Source organism: Lepidochelys kempii, chromosome 7 (assembly GCF_965140265.1).
Source record: "Lepidochelys kempii isolate rLepKem1 chromosome 7, rLepKem1.hap2, whole genome shotgun sequence".
Classification (NCBI taxonomy): domain Eukaryota; kingdom Metazoa; phylum Chordata; order Testudines; family Cheloniidae; genus Lepidochelys; species Lepidochelys kempii.
The window spans coordinates 59,522,982-59,538,322 of NC_133262.1; the positions used below are offsets into that span (position 1 = coordinate 59,522,982).

Sequence of the window (15,341 nt, forward strand, 5' to 3'; positions counted from 1 at the left end):
AGAACAGGTAATCATCAAGTGATCTCTCTCCTACCATCCATCTCCACCCTCTGACAAATAGAGGCTAGGGACACCATCCCTGCCTATGCTGGCTAATAGCCATGGATGGACCTAGCCTCCATGAACTTATCTCGTTCTTTTTTGACCCTTGTTATAGTCTTGGCCTTCACAACATCCTCTGGCAAGGAGTTCCGCAGGTTGACTGTGCATTGTGTGAAAAAATACTTTCTTTTGTTTGTTTTAAATCTGCTGACTATTCATTTCATTTAGTGACCCCTAGTTCTTGTGTTCTGAGAAGGGGTAAAGAACACTTTCTTATTCACTGTCTCTACACCAATCCTGATTTTTATAGACCTCTATCATATTCCCCCTTAGTTATCTCTTTTCCAAGCTGAAAAGTCCAGTCTTTTTAATCTCTCCTCATATGGCAGCCGTTCCATACCCCTAATAATTTTTGTTGCCCTTTTCTGAACCTTTTCCAATCCCAGTATATCTTTTTTAAGATGGGATGACTACATCCGTATGCAGTATTCAAGATGTGGGCATACCCTGGATTTATAGAGAGGCAATACCATATTTTTTGTCTTATCTATCCCTTTCTTAATGATTCCCATCATTCTGTTTGCTTTTTTGTTGGCTGCTGCATGTTGAGTGGATGTTTTCAGAGAACTATCCACAATGACTCCAAGATCTTTCTTGAGTGGTAACAGCTAATTTAGTTTAGTTTACTTTGCATTTATCACCATTGAACTTCATCTGCCATTTTGTTGCCCAGTCACCCAATTTTGAGAGATCCTTTTGTAGCTCTTCTCAGTCTGCCTGGGACGTAATTATCTTGAGTAGTTTTGTATCCTCTGAAAATTTTGCTACCTCACTGTTTACCCCTTTTTCCAGATCATTTTTGAATATGTTGAATAGGACTGGGCCCAGTACAGACCCTGAGGGACACCACTATTTACCTCTCTCCATTCTGAAAACTGACAGTTTATTCCTGCCTTTTGTTTCCTATCTTTTAACCAGTTACCAATCCATGAGGACCTTCCCTCTTATGCCATGACAGCTTATTTTGCTTAAGAGCCTTTGGTGAAGGATCTTGTCAAAGGCTTTCAGAAAATCTAAGTAATTCACGATAAGCACTCTGGGAGCAGCCAGGCTTTGTACAGCCCTTAGCACAATGGGGCTCTGACCCCAAACAGGGCTCTTGGTTGCTACCACAATATAACTACAGCCAGCGTCTTAATGAGAAACTGCATGTAAACAAATGATACATTTAACGTTATCTTTACCTTCAAAAAATTTCCAGGCCTCATGGTTTTTCTCAAAAGTGGGATCTTCTGAAGCTTTCGATGAAATCACTGTGAAGGACAAATAAACACGGTATACTGACTATGTACGTGGGGTGAAATTCTCTCTCCATTGAAGTCAATGGGACCAGGACTTCACCCATACTGTCCAACAGAATGTTCATCTCTCATGATGAAACAACTGAATTTATAAAATGGCAAAATCTCTTTTGGCAAGACTTGATCCTTTTTGGCACCAAATATCTGCCACTCTCATAGAAATGGCAGGGAGCTCTCCAGACTGAGTCCTGGGCTTACATGAGGAAGACACTCCATGATGCAACAGAATACGCTGGCAGCCTGCAGCTCTGTTCCACCTTGGACTATGACAGGAGATAAATAGACTGATCCGTGATAGCAATATGTTTGACTGATCTGGTGCTGTGGCAGAGTGAACTGTCATGGGGGAGGGAAAAAAAACCTGAGCAGTTGACTCCAGTTATCTAGTCCTCTTGAAGGCTGCTGCGAGTGGGAGGGGTCTGGGGACTCTATAAACCAGACCCAGCTCATTCCAGAGGGGAGGAGAAGAGGTAACACCTAAGAAGACACTGGGATGTTGGAGGAAAGCCAAGGGGCAAGCAAGCACCAGAAATGGACAGGAGAGGCAATTACCTTGTGAGCGTGGGCACAGGCTGAGTAAAGTGAGGACTTGCCTGAGACATAAGAGAATTTATGGGGAAATAGGACAAAAGATTTCGGTGTAGATGATGATAAATTAAATATTGATATGCCCCTTTTATAACTACTTCTACCTTCTCTCTGCTTCCCTTTTTCTTCCTCCTTCATCCCCCTTTTTTCTGTGGGGATCAGGTCATGCTGGCCCTCCAGGCAATTGCACGGTAGGGTGACCAGATAGCAAGTGTGAAAAATCAGGACGAGGGTTAATAGGTGCCTATATAAGACAAAGCCCCAAATATTGGTACTATCCCTATAAAATTGGGACATCTGGTCACCGTATTGCACAGGGACTGGTGACTTTCAAGTATGGCTCTCAGAGTGCATGACAAATACAATTTGATCAAGTTGTGCCCCAGATCTGTGGGGTAGGTGGAGTATGGCAGAAAGCCCTGTCGCAGAGGCTGTATATAAATGTTTCCATTCTGATGCCTTGCTTTGGTCAGAACTCTCCAAAAGTTCTGTCTTAGGGGAGGTACTTTTCCAAACCTCATCTCTGTCCCAAAGTGAACTATTCTGGAAAAGTTTGTAGGCCAACAAGGAGAAGAGAAAAACATAATTAATTTCCCACTTACATCTCCAGCAACAAAAGTCTCTTTTAAAAAAAAATAACAGGTCTCGTGCTAAAATGCCAGGAGTAAAATAGCCTCCCCGAGGAGACGTGCTTTGAAGAGTTCCTGAGAAAACTGACTTGGGTTGACCAAGTTAGGAGCCTTTTCAACATGATAGTGTATAATAATGTGACAATTGTTCTAGCCACATTCAAAGCTAAAGGAGTCACTGCAGGCTTAGCCTCCCTCCACAGCTAACTCCATAGTCCCTTGAACAGCTAGGACTCTCCCAAATATTTCAGGGACACGCCAGTCCTGGTGAATAGGACACTCCTACAAAAACATTGTGCCAGGATAGCTGCCACCTCAGCGCGCGCGCGCGCACACAGCCTGGGGTGGCTTTGCAGCATTCTGCCTCAGTTTCCCTCTCTCACAAGGCTCCCCACTAACCCACCCAGTCCATATCCTTTTAAAATAGAACTCTTCTGAGGGGATCCATCCTATTCAGTCTATACACACAATACCCCACAGCCCCAGCTGGCCATTGGTTCCAGAGTTCAAACAGTTTCCTGACCTTGCATCAGGAGTCCCCAGCCCACCTTTCCAGTATTGGGTTATCGTTCACACTGTCCCTTTACTGCCTGCAGCTGCTTCCTCAGCCAGCTACAGCCTCCCAGGAGTCTGTCATGTCTGGCACTCTATGCTGGAGTGTTAGCAGCGCCTCAGGCCTCTCCTTCACAAGAAACCTGATTTGGTCACCTGACCTTCATTCTCCCCACCTGAGGAGGTGAGTTAAGCCTGTCGCAAGCAGACTGAGGCCCATCTCCCTTAATGAACCAGCCACCCTGTGACAAGCACCCATTCAGTCCATCACAATGAACTCTGGGCTGAGTGTTAGAAGCCCCCTATGGTTTATTTCAATTACAGGTTTCCGTTTTCTCCATGTGCAAACCCTTCCATACCGCTCCCAGCGGAGCCAGGCCAACCTCTCTGCTCTGCAGAAATGGTAACTGAAGCACAGCGAAACATTGTGACTTGCCAGGCAGCGTGTAGCAGAGCTGGGGAGAGGTCCTTATCAACCAGACCTCAGTGGCTCTGAAATACTGGTTCAGCTCTGTGTACTTAGTTACATTGGTCTAGAGCTTCTCAGATGGTGTAAATGGCCAGAGCATCAATGAGTTCAGTGGAGCTGCTCCAGCTGAGGAGCTGGCCTTCCCATCTGTACAATAGTACAGCTCACGCTTACACAAGTGAGTGCTACTACCACGTCAATTTTAAAGATGGGAGAACTGTGACACAGGATGACTGAAGAACTTCAGACTTGCCTGAGGGGCAAGAAGCTGATTTGAAAATAATGAGAGAAGACACCTACAGCTCTTCACAGAGAACTACATTCTCCATTGTACAGAGAAGTGAACTGCAGCCATGAGGGGCTAAGAGACATGTTCAAAGGCACAGAATACATCTGCCACACAGGCGGGACTAGAACCCCCAGGCTGTGACTGACAGCACCTCACCATGCTCCCCAAACAGATGTGTAGTCATGCCACAATTCTGGCTAACCTCATGTGAGAGATTATCCCAGCTGAGCCTACTCACGGATTGCCAGTAAACAAAATCCAACAAAACTGCAATTTGATGATAGAATATCATTTTCCAGCTAGGTGGCTCCCAGACCTAGCTCTCCAGAGAATGACTTTCTAATGGCTTGCCACTTAATGCTCTGTTCATCAGCCAACAGCCAAACTGCTTGAAAGACTATATTTCAAAGAGTACTTTGGGAGTATGTCAGCATGACCCAGCGGGCAGGGAACTGGCATAGGGGTAAGAATAATAGAATATCAGGGTTGAAAGGGACCTCAGGAAGTCATCTAGTTCAACCCCCTGCTCAAAGCAGGACCAATCCCCCCCCACCCCACCCCAGTGACCCCTTCAAGGATTGAATTCATAACCCTGGGCTCAAACTACTGAGCTATCCCTCCCCCGAGACCATGGTTCTCGGGCTAGCTCTGCAATGTGACCTTGGGCAAGTTATGTCACCTCTCTTCGCCTATTTCTTCTTTCATGCTTTATTTTTCCTGTTTAGATTGTAGGCTCTTTGGAGCAAGGACTGTGTACAATGTCCATGCCTTGCCCAATGGGCCCTGATCTCAGCTCAGGCCTCTCGGTGCTACCATAGCAACTATCATTGTGGCAGATTTGGAGCTACCTGTAATAATTTATGAATATTGTATCTTGACTGGGTTGTGTTTATTGCATGCATATATTGAGTTAATTCACAAGCAGGTTTGGCAGAAAACACACCCAGAAGCACACTGATGCTGAAACTGATGCGGGTGCTGAGAGCCATTGAACCAAAGTATCAACCCTGTATATGATGGAAACTACTTCAAGCCAGGAGGTGTGGCAGCATCCCCAGCACCTATGCCAGAAGGAGCTGAGCCTGTGTGTATCCTGATACACACTTCAAGGACCAATCAGAAGTCATTCACTTTGATGCTCTGGCTCCAACCCTCTGCAGAGCTCACCAAACTGGTTTTGTATTAGTAAGGGAGAGAGAGAGCCCAGGAAGAGAGCTCAAAGACTCTTTCTAGAAAAAATCCTTCAAGGCTGAGCTAAGGTGAACCTAGACCCCAGAGATTGGGGTGTGTGGAGTAAGGTAGGCTCACCTAGGACTCTATGTATATGAGCCATGTGTGGATCCTGTATTGTTTTCGTAACCTCTTCTCTCAGGTTCTGCTTTGTTCCTAGCGTTAAGATTAAACAATACTTTGATAAAACTGCTAAGAGGTGGAGATTCTCTCCAAGAAGACAGTATCATAGGAAGGCTCAAACCTGGCTTTCTTGTGAGGAAATTATGTCTTAACTGTGGCACTTTCAAGGAATGGCATCAAACCCACCTGTGTGCTAATGACTCAAGCCCAGTCTTCCCCTCTGCTACTGTGTGTAGAGGGGAAGCAGTATCCTGATGTGGATATCATGCTGTATAAGAAATGACTGGAGCGTATTTTAATGTCACTATCTAAACCAATGGTATACCCTGATTTGGAAAATAGTTTGCAACACTAAGTGGAATTGGATGGAGAGAGTGGGTCATATGCTGAAGAGAGGCACAACCTACCCTGAGATATGGCGTTACTACAGTTATTTGCAATTGTTAGCAACCATATACTGTCAACACATAAAGACACAGTCCTTGCCCCAATGAGTTGACAAGCCAGGGGTGGAATATTCAAAAGTGCCTAAATCACTTGGGGTTTGGGCTCACTTAAAAATCCCCCTCCCCCAAAAGGATAAATAGTCAACTATCCTTGACTGTTCCTTAGCCTAAACAATTATTCGTAGGGTGGCTTCTTGCATGCACCACAGAAGTGTATCTTGAGGAGAGGCTGAAAAGGAGAAGACAGTGGCATCTCTCAGGTGGTCAGAGCTGGGGGTACAGGTGGGATGTGGCAGAGTACCACCAATACTTTGATTCCCTGTCATTGCTTTTAACGGTATTTGTAAATATGGAGAGCAGGATTTGACCTTCTGGCTAGATTCAAGATTTGCCCTTCTTCTTTCCTGGAAGAATTAAACTTATCTGAACCTCAGACTTCAGCTGTTAACAGCAACTTGACAGCTGTCACTTAGGACTTTTCAGAGCTTTGTATAGTGCAGGTATCATGAGTCTGTGAGGCTATTAGAGATACAGAGCAGCAGTCTGCAAGGGTGCCTGCCCATATTTTATAGTGTCCTTTGTTCTGCTGCCAATTACCTGGAACATGTTCTCATTCCCTATCCATGTGTTCCACATGAATCCATGTGTGCCTGTTTTGCAGGCATTCAGGAAATTCCATTGTTCAATATGTGAAATACACAGACGAACATCTCTTTAATGACCAGGCTATATTTAAGTGGCTTATGTGAACTGTGCGGAGAAATGTTGCATAAGCAGAAAGGGCCTGACAATCTGACCTGGTTGAATAAGGAACAAAAATGACCATGTATTTCACTTGCTGTTAGCCTTATAGTCCTGCAGATCTTGTTCTCCATTATTTGGATGCATTCCTCATAATACTTTGCAGATCCCTGAAGTTTTCCAGATTCATGCCAGAGATGCTATGGCCAATTTTAAGCCATGCTTCACTTGTAAATGACTGTATGAGCACGCAGCTCTGAACAGGGCTGGAAGGTTTGCAGGAGATCATTTAGCATGCACCCCAAATGTAACTAACCCTTCGCAATTCTATTTATTTGCCTTTTTTGCATCCCCACGCCCATTCCTTCCACCCCACCTACCCTACCAGTTTGTCCTCTTCTCCTATGGCCATGCTCATCCCCACTTCCACAAAGCCCCATACTCATGGAACGGGCATGTGACACATGACAATTTCCTGCCATGTCTTTAGGGGCTCTTACTGTATTGTGTTTAGTTATCATCATGAGTCAGGGACTGTCTATAATTCCAGGCGAGGAAGGTGACCTCAGCCCTCTAGGAACTAAGAACAGTGAGGGGTAATTAGACAAATTCTCCTAGGTTGTAGCACCTCAAGGTACCACCTCCTGGAGAAGCTCGCATACACCAGTTCAAATTGGATAAATCAGAGACCGGTAGATCAAGAAAAGTCTTTTGGTTAAACCGCCCCAGTTTAAACTGACTCAGAATCTTCCTTCTGATCCAGCAAGCAGCGAGGCCTATCTGTCCAAGGGGAGCCCCAATCCTTAGGGAAGGGCTGGAAGGACTGGCACCTGCCGGCACCTGAGGCTGGGGTTGGGGTGTTGGATATAGGTTCTGTATTGTTTTCTCTGTCATGCTTTCACCTTAAGAATAAATGTGCTTGCTTAGAAAGAACTGTGTGGTAACAGTTATAACTGTGGGCACTTACATAGTTAACCATCTCCAGAGAGAAGCCAAGCAGGCCTACTTAAGCAGTCTGGCTTGCTAGGAATATCACTGTATAAGAAAGGGAACTATGCAGTCTGGAAAAACCCCGGTCAGAAGGGAGAGAGAGACATGGGTCTCTGACTAAAATAGGTGATGATGAGGGATTGGGAGCCTATTGTGGCCTTGCTGGACCATAAAGGGGGAACACAGGCGCAGTTTCCCTGAACTGTGATAGCACATACATCCCTGAACTGATCTGCTAAAGCACTTATCTCTCCTTCCCATCCCGCCTCACGACCCACCAGCAGAGATGCCCACAACGCATTACCCCAGCTGGGCTAGCTGAAATGGACAGGAAGAAGCAAGTAATAGAAAATATTTATTATGGGCTGGGATCAGCTCTGCATTCAGTCAGCCCCTGATGCTGCACCTGCAGGGGATGCCTTGGCAGAGGAGTGGGCTAAGACTCAGACCGCAGCTGCTAGGGGGTTTCCAGTAGCCCAGTGCCCTCAGCAATAGCCTGGTGGGGGCTGCTCGCTACAGATGACAACTGAGCCAGCATCTTCCCAACAGCCCCCAGAACAAAGGCCATGGTTTTACTGGCCCCATAGCTCCTCGCAACCTCTCTGGGCTGGGCTGTGACTAACCTGGCATCATTGGGAAGAACCAGGGACGGGCAGCAAGCTTGCAGCATTGGATACGTTGTCCAGGCTCTTTGCAAGGGAAGGGGCTAGAAAGTGATTCTGCTGAGCATGAGCTCCCAGTGCCATGCTGGGGCCAAAAAGGCTAATGTGATCCTGGGATGCATAAATAGGGGAATCTTGAGTAGAAGCAGAAAGGTTATTTTATCTCTGTATTTGGCACTGGTGTGACCACTGCTGGGATACTGGTGCTGATAACTTGGAGAGAGCTCAGAGAAGAGCCACAAGAATGATTAAAGGCTTAGAAAACCTACCTAATAGTGATAAATAGATAAACTCAAGAAGCTCAATCTTAACAAAGAAAAGGTTAAGGGGTGATTTGATTATAGTCTAGAAGTACCTACACAGCGAACAAATATTTGATAGTGAGCTTTTCCATCTAGCAGCGAAAGGTATGACACAATCCAATGGCTGGAAGCTGAAGCTAGACAAATTCAGGCTGGAAATGAGGTGTGAATTCTTGACAGTGAGGATAATTAAGCATAGGCACAACTTACCAAGAGTCGTGATGGATTCTCCATCACTGATCATTTTTAAATCAAAACTGGATATTTTTCTAAAAGATCTGCTGTAAGACTTTTTGGGGGAAGCTCTCTTGCCTGTGCTATACAGGAGGTCACACTAGATGTTCATAAGTCTTTTCTGGCCTTGCAATCTATGAAATGGAAGCTGAGATTCTCCTTTACATCCCTTGTCCCTCAAGTATGTGGAAGAGTTGCCACCTTTCTCATTGCTGGCAACTGGATCCCCAGGCCCCACCCCCTGCTCCGCCTCTTCTCCCAAGGCCCCGCCCCATCACTTGTTCCTCTCTCTGCATTGCTCGCTGAATCACCTCCACCTCCCTCCTTCTCCCCCAGCTGGGTTCCCTCTGCTCCAGGACTGGGACAGGAGCTGCTGCAGCCTGACAAGGAGCTTGCCTGCAGGTAGGAGGTGGCCCCAGTTGAGCAGGGGCTGATGTGAAAACCAGGCACCTGGCAACCCAAAATAGCCCCTGGACACAGAAGCCAAAAACCATCCTGTCTGAGTAAAACCCAAACGGGTGGCAACCCTAGGGTGCGGGGGAGCTGGCCATGGGCTTTGCCAGGCTAAGTAGTCTGCTGAGAGAGCAGGACATCAGTAATGGAGCTTCCTGCACAGGATTTACAGAGGCCTCCAATCTCCGCGGGTGGCTCCTTTCACCAGCCCAGAGTTTAATTAACACACACGCAAGGAGCAAAACTCTTTGTTCAGTTTTTTAAAAAAATCCCTAGTAGACGCAGTTTGGCCAAGCAACCGTGGAGGCCTCTCTCCAGCTTGCTGCTGAGTGCTGGTTGCTTGGCAATGCGCCCCTCCCGGCACGGAATTCAGAGCAAGGCTTTTGCCAACACTCCCCTTCCTTTCCCAGACCCCTACACAGCAGTGAGCCCCGGCTCTCCCCCTTTCCCTGTATGGACGGCAACTCTCATTGAGCCTGTGCCCACTCTGACTTATTAAAGGGACTGTCAAGTGCAGGTAGCCGAGGCCCCCGCAATCTGTTTATTTTAATATACACATTCTCCGGCTCTGCTGGAAACCTCGGGCTGGCGAATGAGAAGTGGAGAAGGAAACGAGCAGGGATTTTGGGGCAGCTCTCTGGGTGACACCGCGTTGTGGCTGGATTGGAGAGGAAGAGGCAGAGCCTGGGAGCTGGAGGAAGCACGGGGTTGGATGGGGCATGAGGGTAGCCAGAGCTGATGGTTTTGGGGCAGTTGGTAGAGCAGGGTGGCTGGGTCGAGGGGGTGGCATGGGAGGGCCAGTGGGAACTGTGTGAATCTGAAGGGGAGCAGCAGGAAGTGGGGAATGGGACCTCATGCAGAAAGGAACAAGGGGAATGAGAGGTTGGGAGTCATTGTCCTTGAGGACTTCAGTGCTTGGGGATTGGAGATGTTGGGGCAGCTGATACAGGGGCCAAGGGGAAGTCAGGGCTAGTTCCCATATTCACCCAGCATTCCTACGAGATGTGCACAGCCCAGGAGCCCACCTCAATCCTGCCCAATGCCTTGATGTCCTGCACAGCTCCAGTGCCCCACGCCCTGCTTACACATCCCTATAGCCTTAATGACTAGACACAGCCCTAGCGCCCATGGCCCAGCACAGCCTTGGAGCCACCAGTTCTTCACATCTACTGCCCACAGCCTGCTTCCTAGTTGCCCACAGTTGGGAGGCTGAGGCAGCTGCCCACCTCTCCTCCTCACTTTCTTTTTAGCAGTGGCTGGCTCTTTCATGGGGGCTGGGAGGAGCAGTGGGAAGGGAGGAGGAGAGTTGGCATGTCATCACCGTGGCTGGCCAAAAGCCTAGTAGGAACCCTGACTGGTGCTGGGCTGGACATGTGACAGCTCAGCAGGGCTAAGGTTATGAGACATGCAGTCAAGTTGCATTGCACACAGTTGAGTCATAAAAAAGACTGTGACTGGCCACAGTCACCTGACATAGTCAGAGCTACAAAGACTAATACCCTGAGTGGGTAGATCACCATGTTCCAGAGATGCTCAGATCCAGCAATTTGCTTCAGCCCGGTGCAAAAAAAAGTGGGGGGTCACTTTTGAAACTTGGCCCCAAGATTAGGTTTGGAACATCTGGGGGTGCTAACTCTTATGACTTTGATTGCAATTCTTGCAATATTTGGTGGCTTTTTCCCTCAAAACCCCAGCTCCTTGGGGCTTGTGATTGTAGGATAATCTCAGCTTTCTTTTTTGCTGTGAGAATTTCTAGCCCTCCAGAGAAAAGCTGGAAAATGTGACTCAAAAACCAGCAGGCACATAAAGAACCTAAAATGCATTTTTTTTTTAAAAAAAATTGTGATTGTTTTAAAATCTCATGATTTCTGGGTCCGGATTTATGATTTATGTTGAATTCCTCTTACAGATTTTGAATCTTAAGATTCCACTTGCTCTGTAGTGGGTGAGTGTCCTTTTTTTGTGCATGAACGTCATGTTTCCCAATAAAATTCCCCCTTCAGGACAGGTGGATTTTTAAGGTCATTTTTACCAATCATTTTTACCAATCATTTTGTAATGGCTACCATTAGGGGTTGTCACAGGGATTTGAACTCCAGACCCTAAAATCAAGATCCTCAATCACTCAACTAAAGGACTGACTCCAGTCAGTAGCTGTTGTATGACTTCTGTCCTCTGCCCCAGTCACTGGAGGGGGCTATGTAGCACAGCCTAAACAGTGGATTACAATCGGTTTTCCTGGCTGTGAAAACTCAGTTATTTTCACAAGTCACCATTTAACACCTTTGCTGCCCTCCTTTGGCTTCTCACACATTCACTGTGAGCTTTTTATTTTAATACGAGGGTCGGTGGGCACGACCCAATGCTCATTGACATTGGTGGGAGTCTGTCCATGGACTTCACAGGGTGTTGGATCAGGCCCATGTCAGGTTCTATAGGAAATCCAATTGCAGCTGGAAGGTCAGAACTCCACTGTTGATATGCTGATGTGTGGAGCCCTGCTTTGAGGACAAACACACCACTTGGATAAACTAAGACAAACACCCTTGGCCAAAACTCAAACTAAACACGAGCTTTCTCTGTGGTCTGGGGAAGTGTGACAATCCTCTCCTCCCTTCTCTTCCCAGCGCCCTGGTACCTTACCTATTTGCATTCTCTGTGCTTCCTTTCACATTTTGACCAGGACCTGAAGCAGACATGCCAAAATAGTAGAGATATTTTGACACCATTGAAAGGGAAATGCAAATCTAGCATTGAACTGCTCCAAAAACTGGGGGAATTAAGATCTGGGGTAGTTAGCTAGGGGCCAGAGGAAAAGAACAGATCCAGATTTGGATCTGTACATTCCCCCAAATAAGTGAGGGTTGCTTGGATCTGAGATTTCAGATCAGGTCACTCTTCTCACATTATGGCTGGCTGGCTGCATACAGGAAGCATACAAAATCTTGCAGAAATCTTGCCAAATTTTGCAGACCCAACAGGATCAGATGTTTTAGATTATGACTTTTGAAAAAATTCACATTCATACAATTTGGTACTGAGCCAAACTGAACTTCAACTCTAGATCTTTGGAAAAGCTTCCACAGCTACTAATAACTTCAGCTAATTACCTTACTTTAATCCTCTGATTTTAATCAAGGCACATATAAACATTAGTGGGTAAAATGCAGCTGCTATTTATTTCTGATCATATATTTTTCATATTCTGTCTTTTATCTGTGAGATAGCAAAGCAAAAACTTGTGATGTCTATGAGCTATCAATAGAGATCGTCTGTTGCACTGTTTGTCTCCCTCTGTGTGTTAGTACAAAGATACTATAGGAAGCTTAATTAAAACTATGAAGCTAGCACCATGGGAAACATGGTTTAGGTTTCTCTGGCACAAGATATTAACGAAATGAGACCTTTGGGCCTGATTCTGATCTCCCAGCAGTTGTAAATCAGGAGGAACTCTGCTGAAGTCAGTGGAGCTCCATCAGTCTAAAACTAGTATAAGTAAGAGGAGAATCAAGTGCATGCCCTCCCTCACCCCAGAAACACATACTAGTTCATTAGGAATACGTTTTCCTAAATATTTACTGCTGCTTCTTAATTTAAAAAAACCCACCCAACAAATCAAGTGCCAACAGGGCTGGAGGAAATTTCATGAGGTGAACCCCAGAGTTTTCATCCGACAGGTTTTTCTGTGCTGGGTTGGTGATTCCCCCGTAGGTCGTGCAGACATTCACACCCTCCAGTTCCAGTAACTTAGGGCCTGATTCCCACTGACTTCAGTAGTCTTTGGATCAGGCCCCAATGAACTTAGTCAACACTTCCTTTTACCACACACCCACATCTATGAGGAGACCATCTATCAGATGCAGAGGAGCATTTCCCAGCCAGCATTGACACTGCAATGTTGAGCATAGCTGCCTTCTGACATGAGCCCAATCTATGAAATCCAGATCCAGAACACAACCCTCTCTCAAAGTCTGCGTATGTTTGTACCAGGGGCTTTGATATGGCCCACTATTAAGAGGGGGCAGCTGTAAGTGTGGGATCTGGATTTGGAAGGCCCACCTCAGGTCATATTTACGCTGGATTTCAACCCAACCTTTCTATGCAATTCTGGAACATTCCAATCAGTGCTTTTCCACTTTCAGGACAAGACTAGAGCTGAACATCCAGAAACTGCATTAGAGAGACTGCTCCTGAGCTACTTCCAGCTGGGACTAGAAATGAAAGCAATCTCATAAGGAACATCTATTCTCTGGAGGTTTCTACAGGCAGAATGGAGAACTGGGACACAGGAAAGCCAGATTCTATTCCCAGCGCAGACACTGACTCATTGTATGACCTTTACTCTTTCTGTGCCTCAGTTTCCCCAGGTTTAAAATGGGGATAATATTGTTCAGTCCCTTTTTCAAGTTCTCTGAGACCTATGCTTGAATGAGTGCAAAGTATTGTTAACTATCATCATTTTGGCTGAACAGCTACGGTAATGACCTAGAAATCTACGGCGGTGGATTTCCTGCCTTTAATTTTTCAGTTGTGAGGTAATTATTATTTATGAAGCTAAGTATTTATTTCTAAATGATTTTGGGGGAAAAACCCCTAAATTCAAGCATCTTCTGGACAGGGCCGGCTCTAGGCACCAGCAAAACAAGCAGGTGCTTGGAGCTGCACATTTCTAGGGACGGCACTCCGGATTTGGGGAAGGGGTTGGGAAAGGCCGGAGCTGGTGCGGGGGCAGGGGCACACAAAAAAGCGGGGGCGGCCAAAAAATTTTTTGCTTGGGACGGCAAAAATCCTAGAGCTGGCCCTGCTTCTGGATTAATTTGACATGGGGAGAAAACCAACAATTAACGATAATGAGCAAGAAAAAGGTTAGGATCAGACTCAGTAGCATCAGATGCATCCTCACCTTTAACTTCAGTAGCTGCTGTGCCATTTGACCATGCAGTCCACTTATTCCTGTGCTTGCCAATTTCCTGGACTTTGCATATATAATGGCCTTGATCCGTTGGCTGGAGATTCAGAATTAGGAATTTGTACGTTGCTCCGTGTCTCTCTTTGAGAAGGCGAAGTCTTTGCTTGTGGAAGCGGTGGGTGTAATTTCCATAGTACTGGACAATCCCAAATTTAGTCATTTTGATCATCAGATACTCCTGTGTGGGTGAGAGGGCAAAAACCCATCGGACAGCAAGTAAGTTGTCTGTCCGTCTCTTCTGTGAAACGTGACAATAAAGAGTAGCATTGTCTCCCTCGGCGTATTGCACTGTCGGTCCTGGAGAGACTGTCACATTCAGAGCCTCGCAAATATCTGCAAAGGAGAGAATGGATCGTGAGACTCTTCCGTGCATGGCAGCACAAAAGCACCTGAATCAGCGAACAGTTAGATTGGCAGGTAACTCTGAGGCAGATAAATTGAGGTCTGTGCAGGTGAGTTTATAAAGACTTTCTGATGAGCTTTTAAACCCTGAAATCTTGGGTGCTCTCCATGGATATTAAAGATCCCATGACATTTATTTCAAGGCATTTGCCCTAGTGTTCTTGCCTAAACTTTCCCCATGTAGGAATTGCCAGGCTGGGATCAGACTAGTGCTATGTCTAATTCGCTATTGTGCCTCCAGCAGTGGCCAGTACCAACTGCATCAGAGATAGGTGGAAGAAATCCCGTAATAGATAGTTATGGCATATCTACACATACAGGCAATTGCTTCCTGACCTTGTCAGACAGATAGTGCTTGACTTATACCTTGGAGCACGAAAGATTATATTCCTATTTCTTCCTTTCTAATATAACTATAGATGTTCTCATTATCTATGATCTACTTTTGAAGTCTACAAAACTCTTGACCTCAACCTTGTCTTGTGGCAATGAGTTCCACAGATTGTCTCCAATGTGTTATCGAATAGTGTGCTGCCCTCTACCCTAGTTGTAGCTGTATTTCAGCAGCAGACAAATGGTCCTTGCAGTCCCCTTTGCAAAGTACTTTGGGGTCCTTCAGGATGAAATGCACTTTGAAAATGTGAAGTATTATTCTGGCCTCTCTGCCTCATTTGTACAAACAATAATGGCATATACGCAACCAAGGGCAGAATGGCTCTCTCCCTTCCAGTTACTTTTTCAGCACATCAGCAAGGAACAGGATAACCAAGAGAGGATGAGCGTTTGGTAGAGGATTTTGTTTGACATCAACTCCTGAAACACAAACATATACTTATCTTCAGAATAAGCAAGTCAAGTA

At 46.0% G+C, this 15,341-nt stretch overlaps 1 protein-coding gene across 1 annotated transcript in view; it reads right to left on the reverse strand.

Annotated features, from left to right (window-relative positions):
• The window catches only part of VSTM4 (V-set and transmembrane domain containing 4), a 53,802-nt gene that overhangs the window by 34,089 nt on the left and 4,372 nt on the right, over positions 1-15,341 (reverse strand). The window contains exons 2-3 of the mRNA XM_073354897.1: positions 14,015-14,413; positions 1,287-1,355 (exon numbers count right to left, since the gene is read on the reverse strand). Coding sequence (XP_073210998.1) covers positions 1,287-1,355; positions 14,015-14,413 — 468 coding nt within the window. The remainder of the gene's footprint in view (positions 1-1,286; positions 1,356-14,014; positions 14,414-15,341) is intronic.